The sequence below is a fragment of the Macrobrachium rosenbergii genome, chromosome 40 (genome assembly GCF_040412425.1).
Source record: "Macrobrachium rosenbergii isolate ZJJX-2024 chromosome 40, ASM4041242v1, whole genome shotgun sequence".
Taxonomy (NCBI): Eukaryota; Metazoa; Arthropoda; class Malacostraca; order Decapoda; family Palaemonidae; genus Macrobrachium; species Macrobrachium rosenbergii.
Window position 1 is genome coordinate 16,698,150 of NC_089780.1, and position 22,016 is coordinate 16,720,165.

The 22,016-nt window shown below is 35.0% G+C and overlaps 1 protein-coding gene across 2 annotated transcripts in view; it reads right to left on the reverse strand.

The window, feature by feature from the left end:
• The window catches only part of LOC136826187 (serine-rich adhesin for platelets-like), a 77,905-nt gene that overhangs the window by 9,425 nt on the left and 46,464 nt on the right, over positions 1–22,016 (reverse strand). For both annotated transcript variants that reach the window (XM_067083241.1, XM_067083242.1), the window contains exons 3-5: positions 4,560–4,840; positions 1,266–1,532; positions 152–1,069 (exon numbers count right to left, since the gene is read on the reverse strand). In XM_067083241.1, coding sequence (XP_066939342.1) covers positions 152–1,069; positions 1,266–1,532; positions 4,560–4,840 — 1,466 coding nt within the window. The remainder of the gene's footprint in view (positions 1–151; positions 1,070–1,265; positions 1,533–4,559; positions 4,841–22,016) is intronic.

Here is a 22,016-nt window from a genome sequence, read left to right on the forward strand (position 1 = left end):
TGTGGAATAAAAACTTTTTAAAAAAATACTCAGACAAATTTTAGGCAATAGCATTTAATTTAACCAAGTACGTAATACTTCAGAATAACTGCAACAAGCTGTAAGATACAACTACTCTTTTAAAATACTTCACTTATTCTACACTGTTTACCTTCTTCTGAATAAGCCCATATGAGAGATTAGAATTTGGATTCTGTTTGAAATTTTGTATCATCCATTCATTTGGCAATGACTGAGCAGGACTACCCATCAAGAGTGTCTTCAAATCACTCGCTTCCTCCAAAGTTATAGGCCTTCCCGGTGATTCGTTTATATGTTTTGGCCCCAATACCAGACCTGCAACCTTATTATCAAGTTCATCAATGTCTTTCAGCACCATTTCACCCTCATCATCACTCAGCTGATTTTTTGAAGTGCGATGGGATCGTTTCCTGCGTGGCTTTGGGCCAGTTTTGTTGACCTCCTTGGCTTTGTCAGGTTTACCATCTTCACTTGATTTTTTACCCTTTTTCTTTTTGTTTTTTCGTTTGCTGGCGCCACCCGCACTGTTCATGTACGCATTAGGATCCATGAAACCTTGAAGATTCAAGATCTGAATGTCTTCATGAGAATTGGGGATAAACTTTTGAGGATTTCTGATTTTCCTCTCTAAACTACCTTCCTCACTTTCGTCTTTGAACACTATATATTCATCTGGAGAGCTGTTGGCAGCACTCATCCGCGAGCTACTGGTCGAGTCAAAGTTCCCGTAGAGTCCATCTCTGAGGCTTAGTTTTGATCCCCTGAGACTTTGCCTCCTCATGGATTGTGCCATAATATCCCCTTGCCTATCTGCATCTGTGAAATAGTCTCCAGGGGCCCTGTAATTCACCCCCTGCAACCCATCCAGTATGTTCCGTCTTCTCGTCAAACTTCCAAGTACATCTCTGTCCTCTAGTCCCCCCCTAGAGGGAGGTGGAAATATACCAGCTTCTTCCTCTTCTGGAATTTCATGGTTGCCGTGGATTGATTCGCTTCGGAGCCTTGACATCTGTAGTCTACGGGTCGCACTTCTTGTATTTGAATCCTCCTGCCAAACAATACATGTTAATTAATATTTACTGAGGCCTAAATTCACTTAACCATAAAAAAATTTACAGATGATCTATGGGCAATTTTAAGAAAACTGGATCAGTGAGCCATAGTTTGCTGAAATTTCATTTTCCAAGTACTGTATTAAACAAGCCCATGAAGATACAAACGCCTGAAAAAAATTCATAATCTACCTCTTTGCTCATAACAGGTGCCATCATTCCTCGCACACTTCTGGCACCTCGAAGCTGGTCCCTCTGTGCCGCCATTGTTGCAATGTCAACGTCAGCATCCATGTCAAAAACACTGCTTGCTTTCTTACCCTGCATACCAAAAGGTACTGAGCCATTCTGAATGCTGCCATTCCTTTGAGTATGACCATTTAATAGCATTCCAGACATGCCATTGGGAATGTGGCCATTTGCATGTGCCTTGAGGGGAGTTTGCAGGCCATTTTTCATCTGCCAAAAAGAAGTTCTGGTTATGCATTTCTGAAATTTAAAAAGCCTTCAAAAGAAGCAGACTGCATGAAAGGCACATTCTGCAAATGGTTAATGATCCAGTTATGAACAATTTTCAGTGCCTAAGCACTATGAGATTTGAAAGAGGAACAATACTTGGTATAAGAGAGAACGATTAATTCAGGAACATGCTGAAAGAATATTAAGCAATATTAAAACACTGCCAATGACAACTTCCTGACATTTACACCACCACCCTAATCATTCACATTTCAAGAGATTTTTTTTTTTTTCTAGGACTACATGATTTTTTTAGGCCTTCATACTGGTTTTCATCCTGCATCTTCCATATTTATGGTTTTCTTAAAAATTGGCCTTCTCTCCTTCCCATCAACTCAGTTTCTGAGAGCTGTCTGTTTTCCATTTAACAGACAATACTGGTTACATTATTAATCTTCATTTTCATTCATGACAAGTTTCAAAAGCTTCTTCAAAGTATCACTAAAAATCTCCTACTAAATCTAAAACCTTAATTACAGTAACAATGATGCAGAGGCTCAAACATTCATTCTTATCTTCATCATACTTCAGTCATTTTATTTCCATCCAATCAATATCTGTAAAATCACATTCAGAACCACTCAAAATCAATGTCCATTGTCAGTTAAATTTTTTATCCTCTCAATATCCTCCTCTGATGTTTTACATCATCTCTCACTGACCACATGAATCATGTCAAACCTATGAAATCACATGCAGATTTTGCATTGTTTAGCCGTAGTTATAATCCCCTCTTTATCAGGGCATTTAATTTCTATAGACCATTCCTTTGACAAAAGAAATGCATGGTGACATTTTTGTCTCTTCACTATACTTGGTTCCACTCTAGCTTTACCTTAAAGCGATTCTTATGAATAGTCTCTAACATCTGGAAATTTCAATACACGCAATAGATACTTACTTAGAATATGCATACAGTGCGCATACATTACCGTCTTTCCTAAGATGTTTTTAATCTTTTCACCAGAACATTAATTTCTTCATGTTACCGTACTATGGCTGTTTTTGTTATCTAGTGGGTCTGAGAAAGTCTGATGTCAGGCCCTCTCTAGGTATAGTCACTTCCTTCAGTTACACATACAATAATTTGGTCATTCTTTACACACACCTCAAACAATACTGAATACAACACATTTCACCCACATCATAATCCTCCATCTAAACTTGTGGTGAGTCAATGTCAACCTTTTCTTTTAATTTTTCTAATATTTGATGTGTGGCCTCCACCCTACATTCCGGAATACTGTTTAACTTCTGCTCCTCTCTGGAACCCAGTTAAACAGTTTTGCTCCCCTGATCCTTTAAAATCTGTCATCACAAAAATCTAATCTAGTTTTTGTTTCCAAGGTTTTCTTGTACTAAGATGAAATATGACACCTTGATTTCATCTTTTAAGGATAGAAATTTCCAGTCATTTGCTGATCTGCTCTATTCTGTCCTGAAAAACAAGCCTGCTCTTGTTGTAAAAAGACCGTACTTTCCCAACTCCCAGTTTTCTGCCAATTCTTCCCAAAGCAGTTTCCAATATTCTCTGCTAGTAAGATTCACAGGGTTCTTACATTATTAAAGACTGGCAAAGCATTTAGCCCAGATCATATAAATGCCCAATTTTACAAGTTGGTGGCTAGCAAACTGGTTCATATTTCAATTTTTGCCTTGTCAAATCTGGCACTTAACCTTCCTTACATAAAAAGCTGTAGTCCAGCCAATCTCTAAGCAAGGTGGCTAACCTTAATCCTCCCCAACTTCTGTCCAATAGCTTTAATTTCTCCCATCACCAAACCTCACTTTCTGAAACACCTTGAATTCAACCCTGAGAGTCAAGAATCATTTGTTGTAGCCCTTAACATCTCAAAGGCACCTGATAGTCTGCTGTAAGGCTCCGTTAACCAAACATACTACTTATGGCTTCACTCTTTCCTTGTCCACTAAGTCTCAACTCTTCATCCAATCTATATCTCCTCTTGATGATGCAGCATCAGCTCCCTTCTCAATCTCGAGTGGTGTTCTTCAGGGTTCTCATCTCTCACCTACTATTTTTAAATCCTCATTGTCAATGTGGTTCTTCAATCATCTGCTTCTCCTACCCACGCTTTTGCTGAAGATTCAAACCCTCCACATTTCTTGTTAACCCTTCTCCCTGCCTCCTTCCACTAACCACATTAAATCTTGAAGTAACCCATCCATGTCTAGTGACCCTGATCTTGAAAAATGACATAAATGGGATCCAATAAATTAGTGAAACTCAAGGCCTCTGAGACACTTTCAGAATATTTCCATCTCTTCTACCATCAGTTATTTGGGCATCAAGGCTGTTTCTAAATGACACCATCTTTCCTGTTACTTCATTTCAAGGTCTTCTGACTTTTGTCTATACAAGGACATCAAAACTTACAAATGACACCCATACAACTTAAACATTTTGCATGTTCCAAATTTCTCCTTTTAAGAATTTCTGACACAACTATACATAATTATACACGATTTTGCTACTATAAATGAGCATATAACAACTGACTGTCCTGAAGAAAATCTAACGTAAAATACAAGCTAATCATTTAATGAGTCTTACGAATACATAATCCCACAACAGTGAAATTCAAGGAAAAAGAAACAATATATTGAAAAATGCAGTCAGCAGTTACAATAACTTACGACTATATACAAAACAATAACTACTGATAATCAAAATAAAATGGAAAAATAACAAGGGAGAGGACAGGCTAATATACTTGAATTTGGCATTTACAGTACTCTATATTTACATTTTAAAAATCTGGTATGTACATTAATTACAATCCAATAAATCTTTCAATATGGGTCTGCGGGGCCAGTAACACAATTCTCTTACTTAATTTAGGCCTGAATAGGAAAGTAATAGAATCTGTAAAAAACAAAACAGAAAGGATGGGACTGCAACCTCACGAGAACTATTAACGGAAAGTTTCAGTACACAACAGTACTCACATCGCTGCCATTAACGTGCGGACGGAAGCTATCCAAGGAATCGAATATGGAACCTCCATTGAAACTCGGCACCTGGGGGCTTATTTTCATCACTGGCGGAGACTTGACGACCCCTTTGTCTCCCCCGACGCCCCCGCCATCGCCCAGCAGTTCTCCATTTTTCGAGAGCCAAAGGACGTGACGGGGTGAAAGAACGGCGCTGCCTCTCCCAGATTCTTGGGTGCCGGGGCGGGATAAGGTGTCGATCCCTAGACGGGAAGGCCTCCCAGACACCGGTTCCTCTGTAAAGGGAAACGTTAAGAATTAGGGGAAATAGAATGTGGATAATGAAAGGATTATGGTTTAGTCTGAGCAGGATAGAAAAGCACCGGTGATAGTGTTAAAATTGAAGGTCTCTCTACGGTCTTGGGAATTCGGTACAGGTGTTTAAATGTCAATAACAATGCCATGAAATATTTAGGTAAACAGTCAATTACATCGGAAGCTAAATGTTAATACACTTAACTTAAATTGCAAATCATTCTCTCTCTCCCGATGGAATATTTTGGTAGAGTAAAATATATGACAAAACTACATTTTAATGCACTTATTCAAATCATTCTCTGTCTCTCACCATTTTTTTATAATAAAAATCTAAATTAAAACATTTAACCTATAGTCTGGTTTATATGTCAATTAGTCTCAAGCGTTGAAGTTTAGTTCATTTATTATATACACTGACTAGTTGCATGCTTTCATAAGTCCTGATGTACCATACAAGAAAAGACAAATATGGGATAATTAACGAAGTATATGGCAAGAAATATGTACTATGTGTGAATCCAAGTGATTTTCAGTAGTAAAGAACCCTTGTCTTTAGAGTAGTTGCCTGCTGTTAAGTACTAGGCCTAACCGCACCCATCATAACAATAACACTCAGAATAATAAGCACAGCAGCACGAAAATAGCAACAGCATTAACACAGGTAATCATTTTAATCACTCTAGTATGAATCTATTCTACATAAAATTAACTTGGCTAGAATGTGGTAATTGCAACAAACACATTCGTAGCGGTTTTTTTTTTTTTTTTTTGGATTACGGCATCACCAAAAGCTAGGTGTCCTTGAGAATGCTTTTATGCAGTATAATAAATTCGCCTTTCATAATTTATGCAATCTGTTCCACGGAAGGTCTGCGCAGCTGATACATTATGTATTTAGAATTCACGCGCGATGAAACATGGATACGAATTCACATATGAACACATGGTTGAAACAATTGACGAGGCCAGAATGGTAAAATTTCACGTGTAAAACAATCTCACGTCATATAAATGACATTAAAAACACAAAAAATACAAATAAAATTAACGATATTAAATTCAACACAGGAAGGTACACTAGACACTAAAAGGGTACAATTTTACAAGTCAAACACAATCTCACATCATATAAATTACACCGAAAACACTAAAACACAGAGAAATTAAATTAAACGCTGTAGGACACACGAAACACCCACCCGTACAGAGGCTGGAAGGAGACTGCCACTGCCGAAACCGTTACCGTTTGAATTTGAAATAAGCAGTGACAACGATTCTGTAAATAGCGAGTTTAAACAGCCGTGTGTGGATGACAACTGGCCATTTATAGTTGGGATTGTCTTTGGTTATTAAAAGAAATTCCAAAAATTTTCAAGACAATTTCATTACAATCAAACAATCCTGATGTCTTTGCAATCTATATGTTTTACATTATATATATATATATATATATATATATATATATATATATATATATATATATATATATATATATATATACTGTGTATATATATATTATCACGTGTGTGACAGAAATAAATATGACTCATATCGGGATCGAACCCACGTCTTTCAATTGAAAGGCAAGGACGCCCGCTACTAACTGACCCATGCAGGATCAGTTTGTAGCGCCCTTGCACATCACTTGAAAGACCTTGGTTCGATCCCGATGTGAGCCAGAATATATTATATATATATATATATATATATATATATATATATATATGTGTGTATGTATAAATTTTTTACCAAACGCCTTCTTTCCCCCTTTATAAGGGGTGGTGCCGTAAAGGAAGCGAAGATATAATAAAGACTGACGTGTTATTTCCATTCTTACTCCGCGAATATGAAGAATATGAGGCTCGCGGTCCGGTAAAGTTCTTTCGGGAGCATTAGCGTGACCTTGAACGCTGCTCCATTATTCGTCCTCGGGAACGCGGAGCGAGAGAGAGAGAGAAAGAGAGTATTTATAAATGGTTTCACCCGGGTGGAATTCAGACTGCCTCTTAGTCAAATATTGATGGCATACATTTTGATTGATTACAGATCAGTCACGTCTATTATCATTCTTTTTTATCTATTTTTCCATCTCAGCTGTGACCCATAACAGTCGAGTCACTGCTTTGGCGAGAAGAGATACTGGATTTAAGATTAAGCTGCCCATACCGTTCTTTACCTCGCCCGGCTCCGTGGTCGAACACAAATCCCTTTTAGGAACCAGATTAAGAAAGCCACGGAGAGAGAGAGAGTTCTAACTCGTTCCTCAGCTCCAACTTTTCTTGGCGTGATTGACACCCATAATGCACTAATCTCGGCCCCGTGGTTGAAAAAAAAAGGCCAACCAACGTGTATGGCAACACTTCGCTCATCTGTCAATCATCGACTTCAGTATTATTTGTTCTACCTTAGAATACCTGTCTCTGATCAATTTTATTTAACTTTATATTATGTAGGTTTCACTAAGTTATTCACATGTTTATGTAGGTTTCACTAAGTTATTCACATGTTTATTGAAAAATCACTTTTTATTTATAAGTACTTTGTTTTTGTATTCTTAATTTTTTCTGATACTTTCTGAAAAAGATATATCAACCACTTTATGACAACTGAAAAAGGTTAATTTGTCACCTAAGCCTGTCACCATCTCCACAAGATATCTAATGAGACTCTTCGTGGTTTTAAATCTACTTCTTTAGAGCGTTAATTTACAAAACACTGGAGTGATAGAATTTCTTCCTCGTCTTCTTCTCAGCTCAGTTCCTAGTCGGGGTCGCTGTTTTGAGAGGTCAGTTACCATTATAAACGGATGGTTCAACAATACAACACTGCTTGATAGGCTACTAAAATTAATAATAATAATAATAATAATAATAATAATAATAATAACAATAATAATAATAATAATAATAATAATAATAATATAATAATAATGGTGAAGAAATACATAATGATGTCAGTGTAAAATATATATATATATATATATATATATATATATATATATATATATATATATATATATTATATATATATATATATATATATATATATATATATATTTTATGTGTATATATATATATATATATATATATATATATATATATACATATATATATATATATATATATATATATATATATATATATATATATATATATATATATATATATTTATCACACTGTCATCATTGCGGATTTCTTCACCATTTTAGTGACTCGTGGGATTATGAGATTTTTACAATAATAATAATAATAATAATAATAATAATAATCACAGAAACTTCAGTAAGAACAGCAACACCTGACCATTATAACGCATTCAATACATCGACCTGGAATGTAATGTTATTGATTGCACTAATGCGGTCTGTTCATTTTGCGACGCCGGTTGCAACAAGGTGATGCAATAAGGGCGTATTTGGTTCTACGGCGAAAGGTCTAAATGGTTACTTTTCAGAAAGGAAAAGGGGTCAAGAATATTTTTTGAAAATATAAATGAGGTTAGGATTTTTGTTGTTTGCATATAATAGTATCATGTTTCTTGAAAATTACGTACATAATTTTTTTTTATTTATGTAGGATTGTATCATATTGTATAGGCTCCAGAATGTGTGTATAATATATTATATATATATATATATATATATATATATATATATATATATATATATATATATGACAAAATAACGGGGAATAAAGAGGAAATAAAAAAACATTAAAATCACTTATCGTTTAAATTACAAGAATTTTTTGCCTGAAAGCTAGTTCTTTCAAAACATTAGTTGCGTTTATATGTGTGTGTGTGTATATATATATATATATATATATATATATATATATATATATATATATATATATATATATATATATATATACGAGATATAGATAGATAGATAGATAGATAGATAGATAAATAGCCAAAAATAAAACCCACGGATTCAGTTATATGACAAGTTACCATCAAAATTCCGATAGCCAAAATATTATTTTTCCTTTTTCACGAAGAGCAGGGCATTTGAACAATACATACATTCAAAAACAAGAAACCCTAGTGCCTTTCCAACTGACAAAAAAGATAAAAACCTTTTTAAAATAAAAGTAGAGCTAAGAATAACGCCTATCTTTATTAAAAAAAAAAGTAATGTAGCTTTAAAGAAAAAAACATTTTGAGAGAAGCATTACATTTTTCACGCAGAGAATATCAAGCAAACTCACATGATGTTCACCGTCCAACTGACCTTGCTCCTCCAAAAACAAAACTAAGGGCCACGCCCTTGACACCCACCCACGCCCAATTTTCGAGCAAAGCGAAACGATAATCTCTATGATCTAGTTTCTCTTCAGGAGTCTGGGAATAATCAGCATAATGGAGGCAAAATTCTGGTGAGGAAATCTGTCATTGTTTTCTTGTCAGTTACTCGACCTAATGGGCTGAAAATACACTTCTTGCGCAACTTCTTGTCATTCCGAGAAGAGATTACAGCGTTCGGGTTATGGACTCCGTTGCAGTCTGACGATAAACAACACAAACGGGTTGCCAATTCGCAAAAGGTGGAATATTCTTGAGGGTGAAACTAATATGGTGTAAATAACTAAAAATATTGGACAATTCTCTCCGTTGCAAACTTACAATAAACAATACACGCGGTTTGCCAATTCGCAAAGGGTGGAATATTCTTGAGAGCGAACGAGATATGGTGAAAGTTACTAAATATATTGGAAAGTTCTCTCCGCTGCAAACTTTAAAATAAACAACACAAACGGGTTGCCAATTCGCAAAAGGTGGAGTATTCCTGAAGGTGAGCTAAATATGATGAAAATAATGAAACAAATATTGGAAAATTCTCTCCGTTGCAAACTTATGATAAACAACACAAACTTGTTGCCAATTCGCAAAAGGTGGAATATTCTGGAAGGCGAAACAAGTATGATGAAAATAACGAAGAAAACTGGAAAATCCTCCTAAAACTGATCGGAACAACACGCAAAGTTAAAAATATACTGTATATGTGAAAGAAAAATCAGGTTACCAAGACTGGAACAAAATTAGAAGAGAGAGAAACTGGGTTGCAATATTCGAAAAGTGATTAATAATTTGTTAAACCATTTATTTCAGTATATTATAATATATATATATATATATATATATATATATATATATATATATATATATATATATATATATATATATATATCACACGTTATCACAGGTGAAAAATAATAGTAGGTCTGATTGGTTTCGACTTTATTTCAATGGCTTGGAAATAAAGTCGAAACTGGTCTCTTATTTTTCACCTGTGGTAATGTGTGATAAATGAATCACGTACAAAAGTGGTTATAATCACATTATATATATATATACTGTACACACACACACACACACACACACACACACACACACACACACATATATATATATATATATATATATATATATATATATATATATATATATATATATATATATATATATATTCATATCAACACAAATCCTAATATTTCAAAAAACGACAATAAAAGATCAGAAATGACATTCCACTTAAGAGGTTAAATAGGCATTAAGGATCTTGACTGAATTTGGACTGGATTTTACAGACGGTATTTTTGTATCTACTTTATTCTGTGTCAACAGCAAGGATATGTGTAAGATTCCTAAGTTTTGTCTGCTGTCAGTTGTGTAGACACTAAAATACCCCTTTGTCAAGTATTTTACCAAATAACAACATTCCATGCTGGATGAATAGCACACTACATGTCACCTGATCTTGAATATAATACATAGAGAGAAGCACTTCCGCAATTCTTCAAACTTCCTCAAAAGTGCCGATGGGTGATAAAGGTGACGGTCTTTGAAACTCACCAGCCTGCATCGTTAAGTATTTCCTAGGTAAAAATGACAAAATTTTACATCAATTTGTATTTTTCATAGCTAACAAACCTGCGGTCTGAACATTAGGACAAAATCTTCCAGACAAGACCCAAGTTTGTTCCGCATATGAACAAATTCCCATTAGTGTAAGGTCAGTTAGAATTAGATAGCTTGAGACAGCCATTTCAGCTGAGAAAAAGTATCTGATGGTTATAAGGTCACATGAACCATCAATCATCCAGAACCATCGAGAACAAAAGAAATATAATATTCATCTTTTTAACGAAGTTTAGACAGTCGAAGACTCTCAGCTTTCACGAAAAAAACAAATCAAACTGAAAGTTACCGTAAATGAAAATATTTTAAAATATATGGAAATGTAAATGAGCATAGGTACATTACAAATGCACAAAACGGCTACAAGTTACCTAGAACCACATAATACACGGACAATACACAATAAAAAAGTTCTTACTAAATCTACGGTATAATTCTGCCAGGTTTAGCAGAAATGCTAGCGGAGTACTCTTGACAGACCGCTTTTCCAAAAGATAAACTATAGCTTAACAAATTAAAGAGACTTAACGAGAGTATTTGTTTGAAAGTACGGGTGTCAGAGAAACTGTATTAGAACTGGTCAAGCAGGAACGCTGAGTTGTCCCGTTGTAGATCGTCGGAAAAGATTAAGCTTACTTACGATGTGAGTGTGAGGAGAGGTACTGAAAAAGATGCAGCAGTGATGATATCACCAAGAAATTTAGATGGCGCTGTCCTAATTGTTGTGATTTAATGGAGAATATAGGTATTATCAAAGAGATTTAAATAGCTCTGTCCTGTTTGTTTTTGGCAGAGCGCATTTAATGGTGAATGAACGTAAAGAAGGTATAAAGCAATCATTGAATGAAGGGATAAAACGAATCTGTTAGATACAGGAGTTTTGCTGAGCAAGAACTTTTGAGGAGAGAGATTTCGTGACTGCTATTTCCGGAGATGTTGAATAATAAATTGAATAACAATGAACCATTGAAAATTAACTTGAAAACTGATAATCTTATGAAAAAGACAAAATTAATGGAAGTTGCTATGGGAAAGTTGATAGCTCCAGTAAGGAACTTTTGGTAATAAGAATCTCCTCTTATAGAGAAGGTTACCATTACGGATTTACTTAAGAATAAGAACAGGCTTCACATAAAAGCACAGAGAGAAAAAATGAGGTTGCTAACAGACACTTAGATAATAATTCCGGTTATTAACAAGAAGTTTACCTCTGCTGGCATTGTTAAATCTGTTGAAAGCACTAGAGATGAAGCTGCGACTAGGATTCATAACATGGTAGAAGTTGCTGTAACGGAAGAGATTGGGAAAATGAAACCTAAAAGTTTTCTGATCTGTCATGTATCTGAAGTCAAAACCCTGACATGAAGAAAGTCAGTCTTTTGTTCAAGAAACCTACAGCAGGTGGGACTGCCCAGGTCACTCCCATGATGTTAAGAGGATGTTAGATATTCTTTTTGGTTTGTTGTTTGTCTGCCTGAGTGTTAGTTAGCATATTAACAGGAAGATCTGTGCCTGGATTTTGACAACAATGTGATCCTGAGATCATAAGGGGTGTTCATGATAATGGTGATATATTTATGGTATGATAAAGTACATGTAACATACCTGACAGATGTCATATGTTGACCTGCTTTTAATGTCAGATATATGGTCATACTGAGAAGAATTCTAAATTAAAAAATAATGTTAAAGATATTAGTAATTATGTTGGTAGGTAACCATGTGAAAAGAGAATGCACTCCAGATTTTGTCAAAGATCAATTGTACGAGAAAGAACATGAGATAGGGAAAACATAATTAAATAGGGAATAAAGCAAACACAACTACTGACCATATATAAAGGTTAATGCCTCGAATACTGTCACTCGGAAATAAACCACAGTAAATATGAGATGAGGAACAGAATGTCTTTTCATGATATTCTCTTCATTTGTGCAGACTTCGAATTAATTCCTGTGTTCATATTCGAATCGCTGTGAAGACTTTCAATAAGAAACAATACTCTTTTTGTCAAAGGCTTCCAATTAGAAACATAACCCTTTTTGTCAGAGACTTTCAATATGTAACAGTACTCTTTTTTGTCAAAGACTTTCAGTAAGAACCACTACCCTTTTTGTCAGACTTTCAATGAGAAACAGTACTCTTTCCGTCAAAGATTTTCAATAAGAAACAGTACTCTTTTTGTCAAAGATTTCAATAAGAAACAGTGCTCTTTTTGTCAAAGATTTCAATAAGAAACAGTACTCTTTTTGGTCAAAGATTTCAATAAGAAACAGTGCTCCTTTTTGTCAAAGATTTCAATATGAAACAGTGCTCTTTTTGTCAAAGATTTCAATATGAAACAGTGCTCTTTTTGTCAAAGATTTCAATAAGCAACAGTGGTCTTTTTTTGTCAAAGATTTCAATAAGAAACAGTGCTCTTTCCGTCAAAGATTTTCAATAAGAAACAGGACTCTTTTTGTCAAAGATTTCAATAAGAAACAGTGCTCTTTTTGTCAGAGATTTCAATAAGAAACAGTGCTCTTTTTTCGTCAAAGATTTCAATATGAAACAATGCTCTTTTTTGTCAAAGATTTCAATAAGAAACAGTACTCTTTCTGTCAGTGTTGTGATACTGAGGATTGTACAATATGGAAGAAGCAGTGTGCGTAAAAACAAGAGCTAAGGTGAAAAATCCAGCTGGGTGTCTCCGGCGAAGACGGAACATGAGAAAAGTTACCTAAACTGGTGAAAACCGACAATAGCCAGTTCAAAGGCGCCCTGACCCCTTTCATCACAGGAGCAGCAAGATAGCCAACGATTTTTATCCTGTTCAAGTCATGCCTCTCCTGTGCATCTAATGCCAGTGCTAAAAATACGTACTTGCTAGTGTCTGCTAAATAAAGAAGAGATCAGGGCTGAAGTAACGTCTATCAAAATATATCGGTTTTCTAGGTTTGAAAGTGTTTTTATGGGCAGTTGAATTTCATACATTCAAGAAGCTGAGTATCTATATATATATATATATATATATATATATATATATATATATATATATATATATATATATATATATATATATATATATATATATATATATATATATATATATATATATATATATATATATATATATATATATATATATTTAAACTGAAACTTCACAAATAACAAGCACAAGCACACAAACCATCTACCACTACTGTATAACCAAAGCACCACCGAAGACAATTCAATACTAAACTCCCACCACCGATATCTTCAAGACGCCAAGCCCATGAGTGCTTGCGCGCCCCTCACTAATTTATGCCTCTATGCTTGCGCGACCTTGGAAGAAGTACCAAGCACTTGCGCGCGCGCGCGCGACCGCCGGCGGTGACATCGACAACCAGTGATTTATTGGGTTGCTGGTTTTCTGTCATTTCTATATGCATAAGAGATCTTTAGTGTTTACTTTGTTGAGAGAGAGAGAGAGAGAGAGAGAGAGAGAGAGAGAGAGAGAGAGAGAGAGAGAGAGAGAGAGAGAGAGAGAGAGAGAGAGAGGGGGTGTAATATGAATGAAAGGTAAACTTGGTATAAAAATAAAAATACAAGTAATTAGCTTTCATTATTTGAATATATATATATATATATATATATATATATATATATATATATATATATATATATATATATATATATATATATATATATATATATACAGTATATATATTATATATATACTGTATATATACACACACACATACATATACATACTTTTATCATTCATCCAATAAATTCTTACTACCCATAACAATTACACTTTCTTAAACCAGTCAATATACAGATTTTTGTTTTTACCAAAACTTTGATAAAACCTCCAATATCAGTCAATTTTCTTCGATTGAGACTGATGTAACCTTCAACTCGGTCTTTTTACATTCTTCTAATTATAAAAAATGACTAAAGAGACATTATTACCACACTTACTTTCCTCCCTCCCTCATATTCTCAAGTCAAAGGTAAGTCCAGTGTTACCAATTGATTAACAATACTATGACGTTATCAAAAGTTAGTAAAAAAGTATACTTGTGTCCTTCAAAAACTATGGACTTTTTACTTTTGTTATTCCTTTCGGGAAATTGGAACTGAACTTGTTCACAGTAACGAATAATGTCAGAATTCTAAGAAATCAGCTGATCAATCTTAGAGTACAACTTCATTCAATTTGGACACATGACGTCATCATTCATATGTGAAACTCCCACTTCTATACTTACAGAATTCAAAAATATTTAATAAAGTTACTCAATTGTTAAAGAAGCCTATTAAGTTTACAGAATAAAATAGAATATATAATTTAGGACGCAGGCCAAGCGCTGGGGCCTATGAGGTCATTCAGCGCTGAAACGGAAATTGACAGTTAAAAAGGTTTAAAAGGTGTAACAGGAGGAAAACCTGGCAGTTGCACTATGAATCAATTGTTAGGAGAGGGTGGAAAGTAAGATGGAAGAAAGAGATTATGAAAGGAGGTCCAGTAAAAGGAATGACAGGGGTTGCAGCTAGGGACCGAAGGGACGCCACAAGGAACCTTAAGTAATGCCTACAGTGCACCGCATGAGGTGCACTGACGGTACTACCCCCCTACGGGGAATATGCTTATGAATCTCAAAAATGAGAACAAAAACTGAATATATATTTTCATTTTCTTAAAGATTACCTTAACCTCTTAGTATCTTATGCCAAGGAAGTTTTAACTTCAAATGTAGAGACTTTCCTTGTAATTCCTTGGATTGAAGCAAGGTACATATATCATTCGTAGCTCCTCCTCCTTCCTCATATTTCACCTGTGGCGTGTCATGCTCCAAACGGCTTCACCGGGGAAGTTTCCAGCAAACGTAAGTCCAACTTTCCTCATTTATTCTGTTCTGATGATTTATAGTTTTCTCTCCTACTGACACTGTCACACATATCGGTACTATTTCTCAGTTCCAGAGGTCCTTTATTCCTCACACCGCTGGGCTGTGGAACGGTTACCCTCAGGATGTTGCGCAATCTGAACCTCAGAAGTTCAGGCCAACATGTAATGCATTACTGACCTAAAATATTTCCCCTTGCATTTTAATAATTTATTTACACTTTTATATATTTATTCATTAACTTATCTTTACTTCTTTACGAACAACTGATCTCTTCTTTGTTTCCTAGTATCCTCTGTAACTTCTCTCAAATGGACATCATATTCTTTGGAAGCCTGAATTTCTAGTCAACGGTCCCCCAAATTATATCTAGAGCTCTCTCCAATTATATCCAGAGTTCTTCCCTTGCCTTCTTTTTTTTTATGAATACTACAACGTTCTATCTTGAGAAAGACAGTTCTATCTGTCACGTTATTTAGGACGAAACCACAGTTCGTTTTCCTTCTTTTTTTGGCTTCGTACAGCTAAGAAAATCTGGTTGGCTGTCTCACAACAGTCTGCATTAAATGCATAAACAATGAAACATGCTATTTCTGCTAGACAGTTTACGAAGACGGAAGGAGTGTACAATGCAGAAACCAAAAAAGAGAGAGAAGCAAACCTCGAACCCGGAGAACATAAATACATAAACCTAATGGACCGGGTCGTGTAAAGAGAGCATTTAATAGTCACTGACAATCAGCAGAACACGAACATCCTAGATGCGGGGAATAAAAGACGTAGAGCGTTCGAACAGACATCAATCATTGGTGTCGCTGCATGCAACGCCATGAATAAATGATTCGACGTGCGGTTCCTGTAATAAACGAGTTCGCAAGCTTCACAGCCAATCAAAATAAACTTCTCGAAATGTTTTCTTCTGATGACATTATTACGAATGACTGAAATCACAGCAAGCAATTGCTGAGAGGATATTCCTCCTTTCTGAAGATTTTGTTTGCGAAGAATTATAAACATAAACTTGGAGAAATTACAACTTACGAATCAATGAGCTGGAGATGTTACGCCTTGTGAATTAATGAAGATAAGAACGTCAAGAGAACGTAATTACGACTTGCGAATCAATGAACGTAAGAACGTCAAGAGAACGTAATGTTACGACTTGTGAGTCAATGAACATAAGAAAGTCAAGAGAACGTAATTACAGCCTGTGAATCAATGAACATAAGAAAGTCAAGAGAACGTAATTACGACCTGTGAATCAATGAACATAAGAAAGTCAAGAGAACGTAATTACGACCTGTGAATCAATGAGCATAAGAAAGTCAAGAGAACGTAATTACGACCTGTGAATCAATGAACATAAGAAAGTCAAGAGAACGTAATTACGACCTGTGAATCAATGAACATAAGAAAGTCAAGAGAACGTAATTACGACTTGCGAATCAATGAACATAAGAAAGTCAAGAGAACGTAATATTACGACTTGTGAATCGATGAACATAAGAAAGTCAAGAGAACGTAATTACGACCTGTGATTCAATGAACATAAGACAGTCAAGAGAACGTAATGTTACGACCTGTGAATCAATGAACGTAAGAAAGTCAAGAGAACGTAATTACGACCTGTGAATCAATGAACATAAGAACGTCAAGAGAACGTAATTACGACCTGTGAATCAATGAACACAAGAAAGTCAAGAGAACGTAATGTTACGACTTGTGAATCAATGAACACAAGAACGTCAAGAGAACGTGATGTTACGACTTGTGAATCAACGAACATAAGAAAGTCAAGAGAACGTAATGCTACGACTTGTGAATCAACGAACATAAGAAAGTCAAGAGAACGTAATGCTACGACTTGTGAATCAACGAACATAAGAAAGTCAAGAGAACGTAATGCTACGACTTGTGAATCAACGAACTTAAGAAAGTCAAGAGAACGTAATGCTACGACTTGTGAATCAACGAACATAAGAAAGTCAAGAGAACGTAATGCTACGACTTGTGAATCAACGAACATAAGAAAGTCAAGAGAACGTAATGCTACGACTTGTGAATCAACGAACATAAGAAAGTCAAGAGAACGTAATGCTACGACTTGTGAATCAACGAACTTAAGAAAGTCAAGAGAACGTAATGCTACGACTTGTGAATCAACGAACATAAGAAAGTCAAGAGAACGTAATGCTACAACATAAGAAAGTTCATGAGAACGTAATGTTGTGGCTTGTGAATCGATGAACATAAAGTCAAGAGAACGTAATACCGGTGAAAATTTCAGCCAATGAGTACTGGAACAGCTTCTTTCAAGGATTCCCATTGGCTCAAAGGGTTATTAAGGAAAGCACTTTGGCAACCACCACAATCTATATTAGCACTCCGCGTGCAAACAGCCCCTTTCTCGTAGGGCTTTCTCAAATTACTGTATTGAAGGTTTAAAGTACCCGCCATCTATTACCCAATACTAACTAGACTATAATCCATCATCCAAAAACCCTTAAACTTCACAGGGAATGAAAAATATCCTTGATAATACGTATCAAGATTGACAAGGTTCCAGACAACTTACCAGCAAGCACGGACGATTGGACGCGTGGTATTTGGGTCAGAGCAAGCAAGGAGAGAGAGAGAGAGAGAGAGAGAGAGAGAGAGAGAGAGAGAGAGAGAGAGAGAGAGAACTAAGCTGACTGCATCTTCCTGCTTTTATTCTGCTTACTTAATGAGTACAAAGCAAACGTGCGAACTATCAAACCGCATAAATTTCAAGCAGAAACAGAGCCGTGAACTATTTCATCAAACGAAATTATCACACGGAATCATCATCATCATCATCATCATTATTATTATTATTATTATTATTATTATTATTATTATTATTATTATTATTATTATTATTATTATTATTATTATCAACAATTGGAGTGCGTTTGCTATGAAAGCATGTACACCTTTAAATGACGTTTGGTGTGTGGACATCAATACATAGCCATATACATACATATACTATATATAAATATATATACATATACATTTATACATCATCTATCTATCTGTCTACCTATAATATATACACACACACACACACACACACACACACACACACACACACACATATATATATATATATATATATATATGTGTGTGTGTGTGTGTGTGTGTGTGTGTGTGTACATTTGTTTGCGTACACACGTACAATTACACAAATGACAAGCCAGTCCAAAATGATCGCATCAACACAGAAATACTGCGCGCAAGATTGGTAATCAAATTGAGTCCAAAAATTATACCTTGGGCAGGGTAAGGGTAGCTGGGAGCACGGAGCAGATCCAAACTTATTACAGTAACGTCAACATGAACAATGAATTAAAAATGACTGAAGGAATCAATCAATCAATATAAGTGATGGAGGAATAGTTAAGAGCTTAACAGTGGCGAGTCACTGAAACCCTTACACAATGAAAATCAGAAGATTAATGAAGTGGATACTTGACTGGTGAGTTTGTAACACGCGCCTAATCACTGGAACTGGAATACAGAATTTAGGCTAAAAGCCAAGCGGTGGGAACTACGAGGTCATTCAGCGCTGAAAGGGAAATTGACGGTGGGAAGGTTTGAAAGGTGTAGTAGGAGGAAAACCTCGCAGTTGCGCTATGAAATTGTTAGAGAGGGTGGAAAGTAAGATGGAAGAAAGAGAATATGAACGGAGGCAGTATAAGGAATGAAAGAGGTTGCAACTAGGGGCTGTAGGGACGTTGCAAAGAACCCTAAGTAATGCCTACAGTGCACCACCTAATCATGAGTTTTTGTCACATACACTATGATTTTTTTATACTCACGAGTATTAAGTCTTAGATATCGTTTAATATCCAATTCATTATACCTCGAGTGTATGTGACAAACATTCATAATTAGCCACGTGTTTCGAACTTACCTATCAGCTGTCATGGTGGAGGTGGGTCGATATCGATTCAAAGTACAAAACTTGAATTCGACAAGCATATGTAGCCTACAGCAGAGTCGACATCAACTTATACCTCTCTTGATGGCTCAGTGGTCAAAAGTCACTGTACATCGTTGTTTCTAAACCAGGCAGCGGTTCGAATCCCACTGGTAACGAAGCACTAATCAATCATAATTCACCTGGGTGTAAGTTATTCCCGAAGTATAGTGAATTGTGGCTTAGTATTTGTGAACAGAAAAAATGTCATGGTGTATGTGGCAAAAACTCATATATATATATATATATATATATATATATATATATATATATATATATATATATATATATATATATATATATATATATATATGTATGTAATTGTAATAGCAACAATGCCCTCTTAACTTCTCGAATTCTTCGCGCTTTTTTGGATACGCTTGTCACTACAAAGCCTTAAGATCCAAGTGAAAGAAATATGAAGAAATGTGATTATGGGACCCGGGTTCTTTTCCAGCTGCCGGACATCATAATTTCTTCATATTTCTTGCACTTGGATCTTAAGGCTTTGTAGTGGCAAGCGTACCCAAAAAAGTGCGAAGAATTCGAGAAGTTAAGACGGCATTGTGGCTATTACAATTACATATGTATCTGGTAGAAAGTGACCAGTAAATTCTATATATATATATATATATATATATATATATATATATATATATATATATATATATATATATATATATATATATATATATATATATATATATATATATATATATATATATATATATATATATATATATATATATATATATATATATATATATATATATATATATATGAACTGACACGTCGCAGCCACATAATTCCCCGAGACTGAAACTGAGAGTTAATCCAAAATGAAACAAAAATCGTTCTCAATAATAATAGAGATCGGAAACATCAGGTAGAAATCAAACGCCAGGCACGTGGCCCTGAAAGTAAAAATCTGTCATTTGGCATAACACGATCAAGACACGTTTGAAATATAGGTCAGGGTCAAAGGGTAAGGTGGCGGGGGTGAGGGGGTTTAGAGAAAATCAAAGGTGAAAACCACTATTATTCACGCGGAAAGGCAACTCCGCTACTCCGTAATTCATGTTTCGTTATTATCCGTGTTCACGTAATGCGTGCGTGGAAATTACATTCCTTTTTGTTTTCTGTATTGTTCTCCTTAGCCTTCTCCTTCGCCCTGCTTCGTTCTTCTTCCTTTCCTTCTTCTTTTCTTTTTTTTTTTTTTTTTTTGCTTTCTTGTTTTCGAATCTCGTGCCAAGCTGAATGCAACTTGAAGTCTTTAATTTATGTGACAACAAGTTCTGATTTATATGTTACTAATTTTAGGTCATACTTATTTAGCTCCCCCAATATCTCTCTCTCTCTCTCTCTCTCTCTCTCTCTCTCTCTCTCTCTCTCTCTCTCTCTCTCTCTCTCTCTCTCTTTGTGAGAGTCTGCGAATTAATTCAAGGTCACAGAACACTTGCAATTTATACGACAAGTTCTGATTTATATATTACTTATCTTACGTTAATCTTTTTTAGCAGTCCACCTCTCTCTCTCTCTCTCTCTCTCTCTCTCTCTCTCTCTCTCTCTCTCTCTCTCTCTCTCTCTCTCTCTCTCTCTCTCTCTCTCTCTCTCTCTGAGGGTCTGTGAATTTATTCAAGATCACAGAGCACTTGCAATTTATATGAAAAGTTCTGATTTATATATTATTAATTTTTGCTCTCTCTCTCTCTCTCTCTCTCTCTCTCTCTCTCTCTCTCTATATATATATATATATATATATATATATATATATATATATATATATATATATATATATATATATATATATATAATATATTTATATAATCATAAAAATATATATATATTTAAATTATATATATATTTTATATATATATATATATATATATATATATATATATGCATATGCATGCGTGTTTGGGAAGTAGTTCAAGGTCGTAAACACTTGCCAAGCAGACACCAAGACAACAGTTTCGTGATTCTTATTCAAAAACATGCATCTAATTCTCGACATGTCACTCACGATCAACAAGGCCACGCAATGATGCAATGTTGCCTGGATTTTGCATGTGCGTGGGTGGGGGTAGTAATAATGCAGTTTTAACAACTAAAAGAAATCGAAATTTGTCTGGAAATTTCACTGGAAATTTATTTGTATATCGTGAAATTATCACATTCTTTATTGCAGAATTTCGTCTTGAAATTTATGCATTTTGTATTATTAATGCATCGTTAGCAAGAAGGGAATGGAAATGTATTTGAAATTTCTCTGGAAATTTATTTGAAATTTTTTTGAAATTTCTCTGGAAATTTATTTGAAATTTCTCTGGAAATTCATTTGAAATTTCTCTG